Source organism: Solanum verrucosum, unplaced genomic scaffold (genome assembly GCF_900185275.1).
Source record: "Solanum verrucosum unplaced genomic scaffold, falcon-dt-bn FXZP01000120.1, whole genome shotgun sequence".
Taxonomy (NCBI): Eukaryota; Viridiplantae; Streptophyta; class Magnoliopsida; order Solanales; family Solanaceae; genus Solanum; species Solanum verrucosum.
In genome coordinates, this window is record NW_026020714.1 from 1,096,710 (window position 1) to 1,120,107 (window position 23,398).

Sequence of the window (23,398 nt, forward strand, 5' to 3'; positions counted from 1 at the left end):
CCTTTTTCTTCCCAAAAATGGAGTTGTTCAACTTAATTTCCATTTCCCTTTTTGTATTTTTCCTCTTTTTATTAAAGAAATTGAAGAATTCCAATAGCCAAATTAACAAAAGATTGCCTCAGGGTCCATCTAAATTACCATTTGTTGGAAGTATGTTTCATATGATTGGTGGACTTCCACATCGTGTCCTTAGAGATTTAGCCAAAAAATATGGTCCAATTATGCACCTTCAACTAGGTGAAGTTTCTCTAGTTGTTGTTACTACTCCTAACATGGCCAAACAAGTGTTAAAAACTCATGACCTCGCTTTTGCATCTAGGCCAAGACTTTTGGCCTCCGAAATTGTCTTGTATAATTGTACAGATATTGCTTTTAGCCCATATGGTGATTACTGGAGACAGATGCGCAAAATTTGTGTCTTAGAAGTGCTTAGTGGAAAAAATGTTCGGTCATTCAGTTCAATTAGACAAGATGAAACTCTTCGTCTAGTTGAATTTTTTAGATCATCATCCTCAGGTGTGCTAGTTAATGTAACAAAAAGGATTTCGTTATTCACAAGCTTTATAATATGTTGATCAACATTTGGGACGATATTCAAGGAGCAAGATGAATTTATACGAGTAATGAAAACTGTGACATCTTTATTGGAAGGGTTCAATGTGGCTGACATATTCCCATCTTTGAAATTTCTTCATGTGTTAAGTGGAATGAAAGGTAAAATTATGTATCTCCACCATAAGGTAGATACCACTGTTGAGAATGTTATAAATGAGCACAAGAAAAATCTTGTAATTGGGAAGACTAATGGTGAATTAGGAGGTGAAGATTTAATTGATGTACTATTGAGAATTATGGAAGATGGAGACCTTCAATTTCCAATCACCAATGACAACATCAAAGCTATTGTTTATGTAAGTACTTACTATATACTATGCATGCCTAATTATTATTTAACATATACTTGAGGTATGTTTGGTATGAAAGAAATATATTTTGGATTTTTTTTTTTTTAAAAAAGGAGTCTCTTACTTATTTTTTGACGTTTGATAAATAAATAAAAATAATTTGTATAATGTAGGTAAATATTATCACGATGAAAATAGAGAGTAGGAGTGTAGGGGTGATGGTGATAGGGGCTATAGTATAGGAGCTTTGTCAAACAATTCAAACGATTAAATAAATAACACGTACGTGTTAATAACCTTGTAACTTGCTCTCAAATGTAGGACATGTTTTCAACAGGAACAGAAACAACATCAACCATAATTGACTGGGCCATGGTGGAAATGATTAAGAATTCAAGTATACTTTTCAAAGCTCAAGCAGAGGTAAGGGAAGCCTTTAGAGGAAAAGAAACTTTTGATGAAAATAATGTCGAGGAACTGAAATATCTAAAACTAATCGTTAAAGAAACTTTAAGAATCCACCCTCCGCTTCCACTTATTCTCCCAAGAGAATGTAGGGAAGAAGTAGATATAGATGGCTATACTATTCCTTCGAAAACAAAATTAATAGTTAATGTATGGGCTATCGGAAGAGATCCAAAATATTGGGATGATGCAGAAAGCTTTAAACCTGAGAGATTTGAGCAAAGTTCGGTGGATTTTGCTGGAAATAATTTTGAATTTCTTCCATTTGGTAGTGGAAGGAGGATTTGTCCTGGAATATCATTTGGTTTAGCTAATGCATATTTGCCTTTGGCTAACTTATTATATCACTTTGATTGGAAACTTCCTCCCGACATTAAATCAAGTGATCTTGACATGACTGAATCGGACGGAGCAAGTTGTACTAGAAAGAGTAACCTTCACTTGATCATGACTCCCTATCAACCTTCTCAAGAGTGACTCAATGGCATCAAACTTTATTTTAAGAAAGATTTAAAGTATTTTTTTTTTTACACTAATGTAGTGATTGCCTTATAAAGCTCATTACGTGTAACGTGTTGCTTCTCCCTCTCCCTCTTGCTTTTAATTTATATCTTCTTATGGTATTGTATGCTTTCACTATTTGTAACATATATATGTATCTTTGTTATCGTAAATGTATCATGATAGTTATATACATAAAATTCCATGTTACCCCCCCCCCCCCCCCCCCCCCCTTAACTAGTGGTTGTATTTGCTATTAATATGTATTGATGCATATCAAGAAAATTGATGGACATGGTCAGAATTTTAAAGAAAGTTGATATCACTTAAATTGATGGACTATACATCGTAAGTTTGGCCTTCGTTGATTTCACTTAATTGATAGGTTGATTTTTTAGAAATGTTAGAAAATGTAATTACTTAAAATCAAATTCATATATTTTCATCGTTTTCATTTATATTCTTCATTTGCACTTTTGCACTTTAAAAAACTTGTAGAAATCCTCAATTTTTGTAAAAATAAAAGATAAAAAAACGATAGATTGCATAAGTTTATTTTTATGCGAAAAAAGGTGTACGTTAGTCGATTTTCTTAAAGTCTGTCAGATTTCTTTTTTTTTTTTCTTTCAAAAAGACATACAAACAAATATCGACAAAACAAGTAACTAAGTTTTCCACCAACTTTTCAGACCAACTATATCTGTCAATTTTGTCTTTGCATTATTGTCAAGTTTCTAGGAATATGTATTGAGTTGAGTTGACAAATTAGCCACCAACAAAATATATGTAGACACTTGGCGTAATTTCATTTGAATACAAGTTATGATGAGATTAATTATTTTGAGATAAATTATCTTGAGATTATTTTTTTATTGACCGTTAGGTTTGTTGTATTAAAACTACTAAGGAAAACTTTCACAAATAACCACTATAATAAATTTAATTATGCTTCATAACTATACTAAAAAAAACTATCCATTGTTCAATGTGAGCCTCTCAGGGAAAAAATGTTAGGCAGGATCTCTTCATAGACAACAAAGTTCGTCTTGCTCTTTGAATATGTCACGATCCAAATTCACAAGTCGTGATGGCACCTATGTTCCCAACTAATAGGTAAGCCAATCCAACATTTTTACCAATTATGATTAACTAATGAGGTAAAAGGTAAACAATGAGTAAAAATTCCAACACTAAGTTCTTTATAAATATGAGATGCGGAAAGCTAAAATACTACCCAAGAATTGGTGTCATAAGTACAAGAGCCTCTAAATATGATGCAAGTGACAATTCCAAACATGAGGGATATTCTGTCTAAATACTAAAATAACAGAATAGATAAAATGTAGAGGGAGGTGTGGGCCACGGAACAGCCAAGCAGCTCACCACAACTCCAAGATACTCCAAGCTCGGACTCAATAAGCTCCACGAGATGTGCTCGTACTCGGAATCGAATCTGCACCACAAAGAGTGCAACAAGTGTAGTATGAGTATGAAACCACGTGTACCCTGTATATCTCATAGACCGACAACGAAGAAGTAGTGGCAGGAGTTTAAATAATAAAAATAAGTATTTTACTTATACAAGTTTATAGTACGCTTATCAATCGAGTTTCATCAAAATAAGGATAATCAAACTTCACATAATGTACAACCACCAATAAAGCACATAATCAACAATAATAAATGATGTAATGAGATGCAGTGCAATGTGACACCATGAAATGGTATGCCTCAGAATGCCAAGTACTCTCTCAACCGTATATACATGATACTCCTCGGAAATACATCGAGAGTTCATGACCCATGGGGGACTCGCGAGGTCCATATACCGACACGGACGATCTCCACGTGTCTGTGCGGACAATTTCAACGCACTAACATAAAATCAAACAATTTCTGCACGGACGATCTCCACGTGCCCAAAATATAATCTTAGCATCTCACCATCCCCAGTACGGACGATCTCCACGTGCCCAACTTATACTCAATCTCATGTCAATGCATGTGCACAATATAATCTCAAATAAAGGGGATGATGATGCATCTCAATCAATCAAATATCAGCGTAATACATAACCACCTCAACCATCACAAGTATACGGGTTCAAATAAGAACAAAATCACACAAAATAATCAGTCAATAATATATCAGCTAATTCCCATATGCTTTGGCATTCTCGGATTAAATCCGCATTCTATAGTAATAAACTTTCCCTTTATAACACCGGTACTCGTACTAATGCCCGTCACATCATTGGTACGAGACCCCCATCTTTCGCCCATACCCATTGTCTATTCCATTTTTATAAATCTTTAAATTAGGAAAACGTCCTCCAATGAAGTCTAAAAGTCTTAACATACCTTGAATGTCGAACACGTGCCATAAATCCTCAAGATTTTTCCTTCCCCTTTCGCAAAGCTTCAGAATGTTCCCAATCTACCAATTATGAAATATTTGTAAGCATGTGAGTTCATAGAAACCCATATTATTATATGTCTATCCTAGACCCAAAACTCACTCATATCTCTAATCAAGCTCCTAATTATTACCTAAAGATTCCCCCTCCATCCTAATAATTCCAGAAAAGGCACAACGTTGCAGCCTTTTAATTTTCCAATTTGGAACCATCTTTTATTTCCTAATACCAATCTAATTGCTAACAATATAATACTAATAATTAACCAATACAGACTTTGACCCATTACTTCTTATCACGCCATCCTCATTTAGTCTATAATTAATATAAATTACTAATAATGCTATTAAATTATAATATGCCAAGAATCATATTTGCTAAATTTCAAGCCTAGTGTTAAACCTCAATCCCTCCAAGTATCTCAAATCCAATGCTAATCATATAATATACCTCTAATAGTTTATTACTTATCTCAATATATTAAAACTAGATTTACCATACGACAAATAATTAATAACAATTGAATTTAACCGCTGGTTACAAAACCAGTGGCGACCCTCAGAGACAAAAGGGTTTCACCCTCCATTAATGCACCTCAATATGACCCCCAAATGTTTTCCCTGAACCTCATTAATTACAACAATTATACTACTAATTTTAATAATGAACAACATGTCCCAATCACGAAGAAGACAAACAGAATTATCTCCTACCACTATATTCCAATTAGCTAACATCTATCCCTACCACTTTTGCACCATACTATCCTACTAAATCTTAAGAAAACATAATATCTTTATTATAAAAATTCAATAACACAATTTGGTTGAAAGTTTCACCTGAAATACACGATTCACGAGCAACGAGCAGCTAAAGTTTATATTTATTTTTTCTCCAGTTATGATACAATACCCGCTAATCCCTCTAACTTAATTAAATACATGGCCAAGTGGTAACTATTAATTAGGAATGTGACCCACTAACTATTCAACTATAATATTCATTTAACAAAAATCATCAACTTGATACTCATAGTTACCGAATAGTTTAAAATCCTCATTTAAATTTTTTGAAAAGAGTCAGAATAGTCCTAGTTCTCAAAACGACCTAGCGGATCGTTACATCACCTACCACTTAAACAAACGTTCGTCCTCGAACGGTAAAAGAATAGAACGCACCTGAACGCTCAAAAAGCTGAGGATATTTACTCCTCATGTCTGACTCGATCTCCCATGTAGCCTCCTCCACTGGACGATGCTTCTATTGAACCTTTACTGAAGCAATCTCTTTCGACCTCAACTTTCGAATTTGCCTATCCAAAATGGTTATCGGCTCCTCCTCAAAAGTCAAATTCTGATCAAGTAATACTGAATCCCATTGAATCACATGAGCACCACCCTGATGATACTTTTTCAACATCGAAATATGAAATACGGGATGAACACCCGACAAACCAGGTGGCAAAGCCAACTGATACGCCACCTCACCAATACGCTCCACAATCTCGAAAGGGCCAATATACCTTGGGCTCAACTTGCCCTTCTTTCCAAATCTCATCACACCCTTCATGGGTGAAACCTTCAATAGAACCCTCTCTCCAACCATAAACTCCAAATTACACCTTCCGATCTGCATAACTCTTTTGCCTACTCTGAGCCATGAGAAGTCTATCTTGGATCATCTTGACCTTGCCCAAGGACTCCCTCAGCAAATCTGTACCCCACGGTCTAACCTCAAATGCATCAAACCAACCAATTGGAGATCGACATCTCCTACCATACAAAGCCTCAAAAGGTGCCATCTCAATGCTCGAATGGCAACTATTATTATAAGCAAACTCCGCTAATGGCAAGAACTGATCCCAGTGACCACCAAAGTCAATCACACACGCCCGCAACATGTCCTCAAAAACCTGAATAGTCCGTTCAGACTGACCATCAGTCTGAGGGTGAAAGGTTGTACTAAGATCCACCCGAGTGCCCAACTCCTTCTGCATAGACCGCCAGAAATGAGATGTAAATTGTGTGCCATGATCGGAAATAATAGAAATGGGAATTCCATGCAAACGAACTATCTCTCGAATATAGATCTTGGCTAACTTTTCTGAATTATCTCTCCTGATATATATAGTTAGTGCCATACCTGACTTTATCTTTTGTTAGCAACACAAATTGTTGTTGTGTCCGGAAAACTAATCCATCGACCTAAGTGTTATTTTGCTATCTAATCTAGACGTGTGAAAACCGCCTGAGGAAACGTCGTACTGTTAGTATTAACTATTAACTAGTAAGTTATTTGAATCTTCACCTATGTATCTAGTATAGCAGTCTTTTTGGCTGCTGGAAAATTGTGGTTAAACATATGACTAATATTTGTTGATTCTAGTGTTAACATTAGTATTATGTGCTAATGTGTGTTAATCTAGTTTATTTGTGTTTGTATTTTCGTTTTCAAATGATGGAGGTGCTCAACCATTCGAGCAGAGTTTCACTTGTTTGGACATTTCTATCGATATTAATTACTCCATTTCGTTCACTTTTACTTGTCCATTAATGACTTTAGATTCGACCTCTTACTATCTTCGACTTTGTTGCTTTCAAGGCTTTCGCCCTTTATTGTCTTGTTTCTGGAGTGGTAAAACCATGTTCATGTACCAATTGTCTTTTGAGTAATTTTATTGGTGATTAACAATAATATACTGGTAGAATGGCTCAATAAGATCGATGGCCTAAAGTCAACTTTAACGAGACATTTATTGTTTTGTGGTCAATCTTTAAAAAGAAAAATTAACCTAAAAATCTATTATAGGTAAGAATTGGACTTCAATTCTTTTTAAACTAGGGATTTGAGTCTCGTAATGATATTTTGTTTAGCTATGGAGTACTTTCCTCTTTGATTGGTCATGTGTGTCTCAAAATCGAATTAATTGGGAAATTCAATATAAATATCAAACATTGGATAAAGAAAATCTGACACCTTCAATATTATATATGTTAAAATATCATCTCTGAGCTTTTCATACATATTTTAATTTCCTTAAATACAAATTCTGGCTTAGATATCGATTACGTCTACTTAAGAAACTAAAGATAATAAAATTTTAACGTCCTTCGAGTTGTTATATTCTAATTTGTAACCCATCAATTCGAATTTTTGACTTTTTGTGCATTGTGTTAATTTTAAATCACTTTGCCTAATCTTGTTGCGGCAATATCTACTAAAATATTTTCTTTCTTTATTTATATTTGTTAAATATTTTAAAAATAATTTTTATTTATTTATTTATCATTTTGAAGCAATTTAATTTTACTTTTAATATTAATTATTTATTTTTTCAATTACTTCTTAATATCTAAACTATACATTAATTAATATAAATATAAGTATTATAATAAAATATTCATATTAATCATCATGAATTCATAATAATCAATAATCATCATGAATTTTGCCTATAAATCTATTATAGGTAAAAAATGGACCTCATTCTTTTTAAACTAGAGCTCTAAGGTTTGAGTTTTAGAATGATTTTTTGTTAAGGAGCACTTTCCTCTTTAATTGGTCCTACGTGTCTCATATTCGAATTAATCGAGAAATTCAATATTAATATCAAATATCGAATAAAGAAAAACTAAGGCTTTCAAAATTCTGAAGCCTATAGTTTTCGATTTAGTCGCTTTAGTGGCTTTACCCTTTAGCCGGCCCGGCCTCTTGATATCTTATTGCTAATTGGTTAATGGTGAAACCACATTAATGTACCAAATGTCTTGAGTGATTTTAATAGGTGATTAACATTAATCTCCTGACATCATGTTGCTAATCTATATATATATAAAGCTGGATATAAACAATCTGATATGGCACCCTTCTATGATCAACACTTGATTTATCTTTTATCTCTTTTTTTTTTCTATTTTTTAATCAACATTTTCAAAAACTTAAATGTCTTACCCAATTAATCACCTCCTCTTAAAACATCCCTTAAATTACTATACATTTAAGTAAATGAAAGATGAAAAAACAAAAAAACTTTTCATTTTCAAAGCAAAAAACTTTTCATTTACCAAAATTGTTATAATTTTTGCCTACAAATTAAAAAGATTTGAGTATCCATAACCAATAACAATGAACTCCATGATTTCACTATTCTTCTTCCGTTTCTTCTACTTCACATCTATCAATTTATAATATAAAAAAAAACTATGTGTACCGTTCTATTAATATCCGTGAATGTCAACATTTGCTATTACATATCTATTGGCATACATAATTCTACTCCATCCAAAAAAGAAGTGGAAGAGAAAGACAGAGTATATTGTTATAAGAAGAAAGGTCATGCAACAAACATTTTTTCTCAAAATAATAGACTTTTTGAAAGGATATTATACTATAATTTCATTTACAAAAAAGATACATGCTGAGAAAAAATTAACTTAATTGAGAAATTTATAGGAAGAGTGATGAGTGTTCAAAGGCCAAGAAAAATTATTTAGAAGAATTTTCTATTTATGAAATTCATATTAAATTAAGAAAAGAGTAAATGAAGAATTATTTGAAGAAAAAATCAATTTATTTATGGAATTCATAAAATTAGAAGGAGAATAAAAAAAATTATGATTTGAAAGGAGCCAAAATTAGTGCTCACATTATTTATTTCAACCTTTTTATTCTATTAATTTCTTTTTTTATTACAAGTATTTTCTTGATTTATATTTTATTTATGTGTCTGTAATTTAAAGTTTAATTCTTTAACATATATATATATATATTCAATGACACACTTAGTTTTTGTTAAATGTCCAAATAATATTTAGTGAATGGGACCATTTCATTATTTATGACTATTAAAATAATTAAATTTTTTACATTTATTCATATTATAATAAAAGGAAAGCAAAGAACTATTATAAACTAGTTCTAATTAGCAATATATAAATATATAAATACTACTTAACGGTATAACAATTTTTAAACTATAAATAAGATATTTGTTATTTGTCTTTTTAATTTTTTTTGAGTTTTTTCCTAATTTTAGAAGACGAAAATTTTTACCTTATAGTTTTATATTTGAAATGATTATATTTAATTACTTTCATTATCAATGCCATCAATTTCTTTTTCTACCTTTCCTTAATTTCATCATTAATGCCATTTACCTTAATTACTCGTTTTCCTTTGTTCTTTTTATCTTCTTTTATTTATTTATTTAACCTAAGAAATTAACTATTATAACTTTATAAGCATTGTATTTTATTTTTACAAAATTTAATTTGTCATTTTTTTGAATTTTTACCTCATTTCTTCTTCTAAAGATCTATATTTATATATAATACTAAAATTGAACAGTAAAAATTTGAAATGACATGTCTCATTGGATAGTATCACTATTTATTTTTCATAATTTTAAAAAAAATTCTTAATTTTTTAATCAAAAAATTTATAAAAAAATTATATTTACTTTCTCATTAATTATTGACATTTATTTCATTTTTCAAATCTCTTTCTTTTCTTCCCCTTCTTCCATCTTCTTCCAAATTAAAAATAAATACAATTTTCTTCATTATCGTCATTTATTTCCTTAAAATGCCTCTTTTGCCACTTTCTTCTATCTTTTTTATACTTTAAATAAAATTATCTTAATATACTCAACTATTAAAATTCCTTATATATTTATGAATTTTTAAGAAGGGAGAAAATCATGTAATAATTGAGAATATTAATATTGATTAGTATAATTTAACCTTTTTCTCAAATTTTTATTTAGAATTTCAATAAAATCTCCTCACTTCATTTCTCTAACCATAAAAGTAGTTATTATACAATTAAGAGTGTTAAATTACATTTAAATTATTATTTTATATTTTATCCTTTCAAATTAAAGTGAGGTGGCATGTCTCATTGGGCAATATCACTATTTTTCTTTTTTCTCATAATTTTGAATTATTTTTTTAAAAAAGATGATCAAAGAAATTGTGAAAAAAATCTATTTCTTTCTTCATTAATTATTAACATTTATTTCTTTTCTCTCTTTTCTTTTTCTTCCGTTTTCTTTCAAATAAAAGATAATGTTTTTTTTTCTTATTATTGCTATTTATTTCATTTCCTTAAATGCCTCTCATCAATCTATTAAATTTTTTTGCTATTTTCTTCTCTTTATTTTTTCTATAAATAAAACTTTCTTAACATACTCAATATTAAAATTTCTTATATAATTATGAGGTTTAAAAGAAGAGGAAATCATGTATAATAGAGAATATTAATATTGAATGAGTAATAATTTAGCTGGTATATCAGGTTTGTATATATTTAGAATTTCAATATAATCTTCTTCACTTTATTTCTTCAATCATTCAAATAAGGTGTAATGTTTTAGAAATTGTAACCAATCAATCCATGAGTTCCAACAAAAATATTTATATTTATAATTTTATATTTTTATCTAGATTAAATTTATAAAAGAAATATTTATTTATTCACTAGGCATTAGTATGTAACATTAGCATAAAATAGATGTATTTAATTAAAGGAAAAATTACGAGAATATACTATTTAAGACTTTAAATTACACAATATTATTCTAGTCTTTTTATTTATAACATTAACATTTAAATTATAAATATGAAAACTTATTATAAAATAAATAGCTACACAATTTAAGACCTATTTTATTGGTTAGTGACCTGATTTTATGGGAATATATTTTACCTTTTATTTTAGTTAATTTTAGAATCTCAATCACAATTATATTTGGATAATTAAATGACATTCATCGTACTTTTTATTGGTATCAATATTGGATTGTTGCACTAATTTTATATTTCAATATCATCTTTATCAAGACAAATTTGTCTCTCCTTCTTGAAAATATTAAGCAACAATTTATTTTCATTCCTTTTCTTCTTTTCAAAATCATCTCTAATAACACAAATAAATTTTTTTTGCTTCTTGGAAAAATCGACTATGAGTAGAAAAATTGCTATAGATAATACTCTCAGAAAAAGTCCCGTTTAAGGAATATCTCATTAAGAATTTTGATTTTTCTTCATACTCCCCCCACCCCCCTCAAAATTACACATTTTTGAGGAAAAATCACAAAAATATACTATTTAATAACTTAATTTACATAATATTATTTTAATTTTTTTATTTACAATATTAACATTTTGTTTCTTTGTAATCATAGGTTCATACAATATTCAATCATGCATCTTAACCTCAATAAATGAGTCACATATAATATTTAATTATAATAATATTGACATTATCTACGATAAGAATTACATAACTTAAGATATACGTATAATGCACATGTCGTCGAAAAACTAATATAATAAAAAAGATATAACACAACCTTATCAACATTGAGGTAGTAAAGGGATGGTGAGTGTTCAACATCATTAAAAAAACTTGCTAGGTCCACAGTCATCAAAATTTAATCATACTTTTTTGTTTGATTGTACTCCCTATTAATGGAGTCCGGCAGAGATGAGAGGTTCACTTAAAAAAAATATATTATTTATATACGATTATTTATTTTATCTATATAATTACATGTTGAAATATCCTTTGACTATTTCCTATATTTATTTTTCATATATATTTTAATTTTCCTTAATAAAAAATTTGACTTAGATATAAATTACGTCTAAGTAAGAAACTATAGATGATAAAATGTTAACGTCCTTCGAGTTGTTATATTCTAACCCATCAATTTGAATTTCTGACTTTTTGTGAATTGTGTTAATTTTAAATCACTTTGCCTAATCTTGCTGCAACCATATCTACTAAAATACTTTTTTCGTTTATTTTTATTTATTAAATATTTTAAAGATATTTTATTTATTTATAATTTAGAGCAATTTTTTTAATTTTACTTTTTATATTAATTACTTATTTTTTTCAATTACTTCTTAATATCTACACTATACTTTAATTAATATAAACATTATAATGAATTTCATATTAATCATCATGATTTTTTTGATATAAAGTCAAAGTGGACGGGGATAACATTTTTTAATAGCTTTACATGTCTTTTTCATTTTCTTGAAATGACAAAATTAAATATGTTTTTGGAAGAAAGAACAAAGATATTGTTTCAAAAAAAAAAGTTATTATTTTATGTTAAGATATTCTAAAAAGAAAAGTATGTGATTTGAGATTTTGTAAATCTTGAACTCCCATAAGAAAATATTTTATTTATATACAATTAAAATTATTTTATACACATATATATAATAAATATTAAATTTTTTTTTATATATTTATTTTTTTATATTTTAAATTCACTTAAATAAAAGTTCTGACTCTACTGTTATTATGTCAAAGTTATTGTAGCTAATGTTGACATTCTTCTTATCACGTTCTATTGCTTGCCAACTAAAACTTCAATAAGGTTGAAAATATTATAATTATCATATTCCTCTCTACAATAATTACAATTAAAATAATTTGGCAAACAAAGCAAAAACTACGGCTCCACATAAAATAGTCACTAGAACGTACTACACAAATAACATCTTTCTAGCTGCCTACCTCATTTTTGTCCATAAGTCAATTGAATTACTCTTTTCGTTTATTTTTACTTATCACATTTCATTTTATGAAAGTTAAATTATATAATTTTGATTAATATTTTAAAATTATATCTTTTTATTATATTAATATGAGAAAAACTATGACTTAGAGTATTTTTTTTTATAATTTTTAAATATTTAAATTTTAAATTGGAAATGCGAAATTAATTAAATTCAATTTAACTTCAAAAATTTGAGCAATCTTAATTATAAAGAATTGAGCAAAAAACTTATATAATAGATTATAAAATTACTTTGACTATGTTAAATGATAATATGTATATAATCTCAAATTTATGTTTTATATAAAGTTTAATTACAAGAATTAATTTCAACTAAATATTTATTTTTTATTATTTCCTTTTAAGAACAATTATATTGTCCCTGACTGAAATTTGAAATAACTCAAAGCTACGATAAATAATATAGCGTACCAAGGTATAATTGAATTCAATTTATTTGTGGTACCATTATTATAGTAAATAAAATAAATTCATTGTTATTAATCTAAAAAAAAAATACATAATATCATGTCCACAAATAATAACTCACCTAACATAAGGAACTAGAAGAAAAAATTAGCCTATTTCGAATAGTGTAGAAATATTTTTGGCCTTTTCCCAATTTGTCATTACTACAAAAACCCACTTCCCAAAAAAAAATCTATAAAAATGCATATGCATCAACCTTTTGAAGAACTTATAATTGAACCAAAAATAACCATCCTTTCTCTTCCCAAAAATGGAGTTTTTCAACTTAATCTCCATTTCCCTTTTTGTATTTTTCCTCTTTTTATTAAAGAAATTGAAGAATTCCAATAGCCAAATTAACAAAAGATTGCCTCCTGGTCCATCTAAATTACCATTTGTTGGAAGTATGTTTCATATGATTGGTGGACTTCCACATCGTGTCCTTAGAGATTTAGCCAAAAAATATGGTCCAATTATGCACCTTCAACTAGGTGAAGTTTCTCTAGTTGTTGTTACTTCTTCTAACATGGCCAAACAAGTACTAAAATCTCATGACCTCGCTTTTGCATCTAGGCCAAGACTTTTGGCCTCCGAAATTATCTTGTATAATTGTACAGATATTGCATTTTGCCCATATGGTGATTACTGGAGACAGATGCGCAAAATTTGTGTTTTTGAAGTGCTTAGTGGAAAAAACGTTCGGTCAATCAGTTTAATTAGACAAGATGAAACTCTTCGTCTAGTTGAATTTTTTGGATCATCATCCTCAGGTGAGCCAGTTAATGTAACAAAAAGGATTTCGTTATTCACAAGCTTTATAATATGTCGATCAGCATTTGGGACGATATTCAAGGAGCAAGATGAATTTATACGAGTAATGAAAAATGTGACATCCTTATTGGAAGGGTTCAGTGTGGCTGACATATTTCCATCATTGAAATTTCTTCATGTGTTAAGTGGAATGAAAGGTAAAATTATGTATCTCCACCATAAGGTAGATACCATTGTTGAGAATGTTATAAATGAGCACAAGAAAAATCTTGTAATTGGGAAGACTAATGGTGAATTAGGAGGTGAAGATTTAATTGATGTACTATTGAGACTTATGGAAGATGGAGACCTTCAATTTCCAATCACCAATGACAACATCAAAGCTATTGTTTATGTAAGTACTTAGTATATACTATATAATTTTGCCTAATTATTATTTAACATATACTTGAGGTGTGTTTGGTATGAAAGAAATATATTTTGGATTTTTTTTTTAATAAAAAGGAGTCTCTTACTTATTTTTTGACGTTTGATAAATAAATAAAAATAATTTGTATAATGTAGGTAAATATTATCGCGATGAAAATAGAGAGTAGGAGTGTAGGGGTGATGGTGATAGGGGCTATAGTGTTAGGGGTGGTAGTATAGGAGTTTTGTCAAACAATTCAAACGATTAGAGATAAATAACACGTACGTGTGAATGAATTTAACCTTGTAACTTGCTCTCAAATGTAGGACATGTTTGCAGCAGGAACAGAAACAACATCAACCACAATTGACTGGGCCATGGTGGAAATGATTAAGAATTCAAATATACTTTTCAAAGCTCAAGCAGAGGTAAGGGAAGCCTTTAGAGGAAAAGAAACTTTTGATGAAAATAATGTCGAAGAACTGAAATATCTAAAATTAATCGTTAAAGAAACTTTAAGACTCCACCCTCCGCTTCCACTTATGCTCCCAAGAGAATGTAGGGAAGTAGTAGATATAGATGGCTATACTATTCCTTCGAAAACAAAATTAATAGTTAATGTATGGGCTATTGGAAGAGATCCAAAAGATTGGGATGATGCAGAAAGCTTTAAACCTGAGAGATTTGAGCAAAGTTCGGTAGATTTTGTTGGTAATAATTTTGAATTTCTTCCATTTGGTAGTGGAAGGAGGATTTGTCCTGGAATATCATTTGGTTTAGCTAATATATATTTGCCTTTGGCTAACTTATTATATCACTTTGATTGGAAACTTCCTCTTGGAATTAAATCAAGTGATCTTGACATGACTGAGTCGGACGGAGCAAGTTGTACTAGAAAGAGTACCCTTCACTTGATCATGACTCCCTATCAACCTTCTCAAGAGTGACTCAATGGCATCAAACTTTATTTTAAGAAAGATTTAAAGTAATTTTTTTTACACTAATATAGTGATTGCCTTATAAAGCTACACGTGTTGCTTCTCCCTCTCCCTGTTGCTTTTAATTTATATCTTCTTATGGTATTGCATGCTTTCACTAATTGTAACATATATATATATATATATATATATAATATATATATGTATCTTTGCTATATCGTAAATGTATCATGATAGTTATATACATAAAATGCCATGTTACCCCACCCCCCCACCCCCCTTAACTAGTGGTTGTGTTTGCTATTAATATGTACTGATGCATATCAAGAAAATTGATGGACATGGTAAGATTTTTAAAGAAAATTGGTATCAATTAAATTGATGGACTATATATCGTAAGTTTGGCCTTTGTTGATTTTTCACTTAATCGATAAGTTGATTTTTTAGAAATGTTAGAAAATGTAATTACTTAAAATCAAATTCATGTATTTTCATCGTTTTCATTTATATTCTTCATTTGCACTTTTGCACTTTAAAAAACTTGTAGAAATCCTCAATTTTTGTAAAAATAAAAGATAAAAAAACGATAGATTGCATAAGTTTATTTTTATGCAAAAAAAGGTGTACGTTAGTCGATTTTCTTAAAGTCTATCAGATTTCTTTTATTTATTTTTTTCAAAAAAACATACAAACAAATATCGACAAAACAAGTAATTAAGTTTTCCACCAACTTTTCGAACCAACTATATCTGTCAATTTTGTCTTTGCATTATTGTCAAGTTTCTAGGAATATGTATTGAGTTTAGTTGACAAATTGCCACCAACAAAATATATGTAGACACTTGGCGTAATTTCATTTGAATACAAGTTATGATGGAATTAATTATTTTGAGATAAATTATCTTGAAATTAGTTATCCTGCGATTATTTTTTTATTGACTGTTAGATTTGTTGTATTAAAACTACTAAGGAAAGCTTTCGCAAATAGCCACTATAATAAATTTAATTATGCTTCATAACTATACTAAAAAAAAAGCTATCTATTGTTCAATGTGAGCCTCTCTGGGAAAAAATGTTAGGCAGGATCTCTTCATGGACAACAAAGTTTGTCTTGCTCTTTGAATACTTTCCCAAATGCTGATCTATAAATAATAGAGATCGCAAACTCAAAAATCCTTTTTGTAGCATTAACTGTCTCACCAGAAGATGATCGATACAATTCAATCATACAACGAACTTCATCTTGTCTAATAGAGTTGAATGACTTGACATTTTTGATACTAAGCTTCGGAGGCAGTCCTGCTTCTTTTACAATTGACAATTTTTTAATGATAGATTGGATAGAGTTGATAAATGAGCGAATTATTGGCAGCTTAAAAGTTATTTAAATTAAAATAAGCTAAAATATAGATCATAACTGAACTCGCTTAATTCTTACTAAATTTTAATTGTTTTTTATTTTTTTATAAATTTTAATACATAATAAAATTATTTATTATATTCATTATGATTATATTAATATCATAATAAATAACAAAATAGAATAAAATGAATTGAGATAATAAAATAGCAGGTCGCCACTTATGGCACATATTCAACAAATAGTGGCTTCGTTCTTCGTTTAAATACTCCTTCAAATTTCAATGATGACATACTATTCAATGACGGATTTGAATGAATTTGACGGGCTAAGTTAACTAGTTAAGTCAATTAATGAATGAGTGAGTTATTGATTCGTCCAATGTGATTTGAATTGAAATAGATTAAAGTGCAGCTCATATGTTTTAATTATTTTATTTATTTTATATATATATTTTTTCAGTACCTAATATAAAAAATTCTGACTATTTATAACATATAAAAAAAAATTAAAAATATTTTGATATAATTACACTTGAATTCACTTGGGCAACATATCAACCCAATATTTGATGGGCTTTCTTATTCATTTAAGGGAAACTTTCAAAAACAACAAACAGTAAGCCTTAAATAGAACTCCTTAGCTACAATTTCACTGATTGTAATTCTCAACTACACTTTGCCACTTTGGTTTGCTACGCATTTGTATTTTTTATATTTTTTTCGTGAGTTTTGAAGAAAATAAACACAAATACAAACTTATTTGTATCAAAATGAATACATATTAGGAGGCGAGAGGCGAACGAGATTAAGAGAGGCGAGTGGGAATGAGAGAGGGAGGAGAGAGGCGAGGGAGATCGAGAGAGGGAGGAGAGAGGATTTTGCATTTTGTATTTATTTGCATTGTATATATTCTGGTATTTATTAATTTAATGCATAATTATTTTGTATTTTGTATCAATTGTACTCAAAATATAACAAATACAATTGTATTCATCCTCTCTTTTATTAGATACAATTGATACATAATACATTTGATAAAGAGAATGAATGCATATTGTATTCACATGAATACAAATACAAATGCCAAATATGAATCATAATTGAACTCGCTTAATTCTAATTAATTTTTTGTTATTTTATTTACTTTATTATAAATTCTTAATACATAATGAAATTATATTTCTTTTTATTAATTATGATTATGACTATACGGTTATTAGATCAATTAAAAGATAGAATAAAATAAGTTGAGCTAATAAAATAAAGGAAAAATCTTTTTGGCCATAAAATTTGGTCAGAATGATGTTTTCTCTATGTTATTTTACCTTTTTAAAGATTTTTAACTTTAATACCTTTTAACTAAAAAAATAAAAAAAAGATCAGTTTATTTTAAAATAAAATAAAAAATTATAGTTTTTTTAATTTTCTGGCCAATTTTTTTTACCATTTTAGTACTTCCCCAAAATATGTCAATAATCAACTCAAACTTAAATAAGGTGGGTCCACCCTTATGGCACATCATTCAACAAATAGTGATGAGACATTATTCAATGATGACATGCAAGTGTGTTAAATAGACGGATTTGAATGAATTTAATTTGAGTTGGTTCAATGAACTGAATTAATAAATGAGTGTGTTATTGATTAGTCCATAGTTACTTGAGTTGAAATGGATTAAAAAAATTATAACTTAATTAGTTTAATTTATATTAAATTTTATTTATTTATTTTATAATTTTTAAATATTTAAATAATATTTTATTATGATTATGACTATATAAAATATATCAAATTAAAAAAAGTATCATCTTAAAAATTTTTTGACAAAATTACACTTAAATTAATTTTGGCTATATATCAACCTAATTTTTAATGGACAAAATTGAATTGAGTTAGTAAATTGATAGATCAATAACTCTACCTAAACTTGAATGAACTGAACGAGGTGAGAGGGTTGGTTTGATTTTGTCAGAGTACATTATTTAACATGATAATTTGAGTCTCCTTTGTTCATTTACATGCCAATTTGAGTTCAGTGTGACGTTATATATGTATTATGTCACACGTGACTCATGTGTCTATTTATTTAACTTTATACAAATTTAAGTAGACGTTTATTCATGTGATACATATCACAATATGGTATCGTGAGATAGAATCAGCGTTTGGACATGCAATTTTACGTTGATTTCATCTCATGATTTCATATCATGAGATGTGATTTCATATTCTCTGATATGGAATTATATGGGAATTTGTATTATGATTTGAGACATTTTAATACAAAAATTAATCCACGAGCTTATATTTTGTTAAAATAACCCCACATTTATATCTACTAACAATTTCTTTCATTTGTAAATAAAATTTATAATCACATCATTAATTTTTAAAATTTATTATTCTCACTCGACATAAAATTTAGTATTCTCACCAACATATAGTCACTTTAACTCATACCAACTGATTGTTGAGTGATTATTTATAAAATGTTTGTTGGTAGAAAAATATTATGTTGTGGATGCTGATTTCCGAAACACAAAAGGATTTTTAGCTCCATACAAAGGACTACACTATAATTTGCAAGATTACCGATGAAGTGAAAGAGAGCCTCAAAATACCAAAGAACTGGTTAATTATAGGTATTCATATCTGCGCAATGTGATTGAACGGACTTTTGGAGCTTGGAAAAATAGATTTAGAATACTAAAACAATGCATGAACCATTATGATATTAATACACAAGTGAAAATTGTCATAGCTTATGCAGTGTTACATAATTATTTGCGAGAATAGCAAAGTACTGATGAAATATTTATGGTCTATGAGAATGAAAATATAGTTGCGGATGATATTGACCAACAAATGGCTTAAAGTAACAATGTTGGTTCGTCTTCTCGGTCACATGATCGAGAAATGCAAGTTCAACGTGAGGAAATTGTCCGTACTATGTGGGAGGATTATATTAAAGACTAGTACACTACAATTTATGTTCAATTATTTTTTATTAACTTAAAGTTAGATGAAACAATTACTTAAGTGGAGAACAAATAGCTTTGTAATAATTTATTATGTGATTTTATAAATTTTTGTTTATTTGATAAGATTGAATAAACAATTGGGGCTATTTTAATAATTTTACAACTTAAGAGATTTTTATGTTTATGAGAAAATATAAAACACAAAAATTTCATATCGCATGTCCAAACAGAACTTCAATTTCATCTCATGATTCCATATCATGATACCATAACGCATGACCAAACGTGCCCTAAGTTTCTCCTTATGCACACCCAAAATTGAAGGGTATAAATATGAAATAAAATCAACTTAAAAGACACATTTAAATACAATTTCATAAATTTTAATTGCTTTATTTTTTATGCATATTTTTTAAAACATAAAAATTGTTTTTTTATTAATTATGCCATATCATTCAACTTAAAAGAACAAGCGGAAAGAATCCGGAAAGGGAAGATTCAAGTGCCTTATGGGATTCAAGCTTGTTTCGAGGTAGGTGATGGTTGTGATTCTATGATTGTGTGATGTATGTTTGTTCTTGCTTCATTATGATACATGTATGTATGCGAAAGTTGCAGTATTGATCACACTTGTTGTAAAGGAGGATAATTGAATAATTGTATGCCATGAATCACCTTTTGTTGTATGATTGTGAGAATATGCATTGTGATAGTGATTGTGGTTTCTTGAATGGGCGGGTGTCACGATCCGACACACTAACTGCATCAGTTGCCACGTTTCGGCATAAATATGGGATCGATTGCCACATCCCGGCATAACTAAGTTGGATCGGATTGCCACGTTTCGGCATAATTATGGGATCAGTTGCCACGTTCCGACATAAATATGGGATCGGATTGCCACATTCTGGCATGCTAACTGTTTGAGTTTGGGTTCCATGAGAGGACCATTGAATTGGGTTCCGTGAGAGGACCATTGAATTGTGTTGTGTATTTACTTGTAATGAGTTCATTCATATCTAATGATGATTGATATTGGAAGAGGGTATGTTGCTCTACATTGATATACTTGTGATATGTGAGAATCGTGAAGTTGTTTATTGTTTGTATATGTTGATGATATTGTATATGTTCGATATGTCCATGTGATTAATTGTTGTATTGACTAATGTATGTTACACTTATTGGGATAGCCGCGTGATTCTACTAGTACACAATGGTTGTGTACTGATACCGCACTTGCTCTTATTTTTGTTGAGTACAGGGCATCTTCCGGCGGCTATTGACATACCTCGTTTAAAAGATCAGTGATCGCCGATTCGAATTCAAGGGTGAGCCAGTTCTTCCGGGCTACCTTGAGTTCTCTTTTTGTCTAGTCCATCATATTCGGACTTAGACTAGTTCTTTAGATGATTTTCTCGTTTAGACTTATGAATCTTGTTAGAGTTTTGGTACATTAACTTTCAGGTTCTAGGGGTTGAATTTTTGCATTAGTTTGGTTAGTTATTTTTTTATTTCCATTTAAACCTTCTTCCGTATCTTTAAATGTGTGGTATTTTGGTTAAGGTTGCTTAGTTGGTTGTAGTAATGGTTCTCCCACCAGAGGGTTAGCGTGGGTGCTAATCACGACGGTCTGAGTCGTGACAAATTGGTATCAGAGCTCTAGGTTCGTTGATCTCATTGTACCAAAACGAGTCTAGTAGAGTCTTGCAGAACAGTACGAAGACGTCAATACTTTTCTTCGAGAGGCTATAGGACTTTAGGAAAAACTCACTTCTTTCTACTCCTTCGTTCTATGACTTGAATCCAATTGATATTTGGGTGATACAAATTGATATCTTTCCTCCTTTACTCTATGGTCCGAACTAAAGCAACAATAGTGGTAACACCATCGCTAGCAAGAAAGGATGTGTATAGACTATCAACAGTTGAATAGGGTCACCTTTCAGAACAAGTATCCATTGTCTCGGATAGATGACCTTTTTGATCAATTGCAAGGGGCATCGCTTTTCTCTAAGATAGATTTAAGGTTTGGTTACCATCAGCTAAAGATTGAGGCGGTTAAGAATTGGGTTCGATCAAGTTCTATGATTGAAATTAGCAATTTTGTGGGCCTCGCTAGCTACTATTGTCGCTTGTGGTATGAGTTGAGTCCAATTGGTTTCTCTCGATTCCAATTGGTATCTCAACGAAGTAAACTAGACGTCGTGGTCACGACTGAGGGGACACAAGCAAAGCAAATTGGAAACTGAGTAGGTTCCAATTGGTATCTGGCCCTAGGAGTGGATTGAATGCATGGATGATTAGGAATGGTCATCCATGGAGCGAAATAATTAATTAAGAATTTGGACTTATCTGTAAATTGTATCTTGGAAACTTTGAATGAATTTAACCTTGTAACTTGCTCTCAAATGTAGGACATGTTTGCAGCAGGAACAGAAACAACTTCAACCACAATTGACTGGGCAATGGTGGAAATGATTAAGAATTCAAATATACTTTTCAAAGCTCAAGCAGAGGTAAGGGAAGCCTTTAGAGGGAAAGAAACTTTTCATGAAAATAGTCGAAGAGTTGAAATACCTAAAACTAATCATTAAAGAAACTTTAAGACTCCACCCTCCGCTTCCACTTATGCTCCCAAGAGAATGTAGGGAAGAAGTAGATATGGATGGCTATACTATTCCTTCGAAAACAAAATTAATAGTTAATGTATGGACTATCAGAAGAGATCCAAAAGATTGGGATGATGTAGAAAGCTTTAAACCTGAGAGATTTGAGCAAAGTTCGGTAGATTTTGTAGGTAATAATTTTGAATTTCTTCCATTTGGTAGTGGAAGGAGGATTTGTCCTGGAATATCATTTGGTTTAGCTAATGTATATTTGCCTTTGGCAAACTTATTATATCACTTTGATTGGAAACTTCCTCCTGGAATTAAATCAAGTGATCTTGACATGACCGAGTCGGACGGAGCAAGTTGTACTAGAAAGAGTAACCTTCACTTGATCATGACTCCCTATCAACCTTCTCAAGAGTGACTCAATGGCATCAAACTTTATTTTAAGAAAGATTCAAAGTAATTTTTTTTTACACTAATGTAGTGTTTGGCCTTATAAAGCTACACGTGTTCCTTCTCCCTCTCCCTCTTCCTTTTAATTTATATCTTCTTATGGTATTGTATGCTTTCACTAATTGTAACATATATATATGTATCTTTGTTATATTGTAAATGTATCATGATAGTTATATACATAAAATGCCATGTTACCCCCCCCCCCCCCCCCCCCCCCCTTAACTAGTGGTTGTGTTTGCTATTAATATGTACTGATGCATATCAAGAAAATTGATGGACATGGTAAGATTTTTAAAGAAAATTGGTATCAATTAAATTGATGGACTATACATCGTAGGTTTGACCTTCGTTGATTTCACTTAATCGATAGGTTGATTTTTTAGAAATGTTAGAAAATGTAATTACTTAAAATCAAATTCATGTATTTTCATCGTTTCATTTATATTCTTCATTTGCACTTTTGCACTTTAAAAAACTTATAGAAATCCTCATTTTTTGTAAAAATAAAAGATAAAAAAATGAGAGATTGCAT

At 29.8% G+C, this 23,398-nt stretch overlaps 1 protein-coding gene across 2 annotated transcripts; it reads left to right on the top strand.

The window, feature by feature from the left end:
- LOC125812596 (premnaspirodiene oxygenase-like) lies at nt 1-22,838 on the top strand. 2 transcript variants are annotated; one of them, XM_049492086.1, is made up of 4 exons: nt 1-516; nt 14,105-14,499; nt 14,841-15,225; nt 22,596-22,838. In XM_049492086.1, exons 1-4 carry the CDS (start codon nt 18-20, stop codon nt 22,829-22,831), a joined length of 1,515 nt encoding a protein of 504 aa, XP_049348043.1. In that variant the 5' UTR covers nt 1-17; the 3' UTR covers nt 22,832-22,838. The 2 variants fall into 2 exon arrangements, with proteins under 2 accessions (XP_049348043.1, XP_049348044.1); XM_049492087.1 differs by lacking the exons at nt 1-516; nt 22,596-22,838 and adding an exon at nt 608-714 and having other exon boundaries at nt 14,303-14,499; nt 14,841-15,468.
- The last annotated feature ends 560 nt before the right edge of the window (nt 22,839-23,398 follow it).

Bases quoted from the DNA above. Each gene is read 5' to 3' on its own strand.
- LOC125812596 (XM_049492086.1), top strand. From the start codon at position 18: ATGGAGTTGTTCAACTTAATTTCCATTTCCCTTTTTGTATTTTTCCTC. The intron at 517-14,104 runs GTGTGCTAGTTA...CATCATCCTCAG, and splicing joins TTTTAGATCATCATCCTCAG to GTGAGCCAGTTAATGTAACA. The intron at 14,500-14,840 runs GTAAGTACTTAG...TCTCAAATGTAG, and splicing joins ACATCAAAGCTATTGTTTAT to GACATGTTTGCAGCAGGAAC.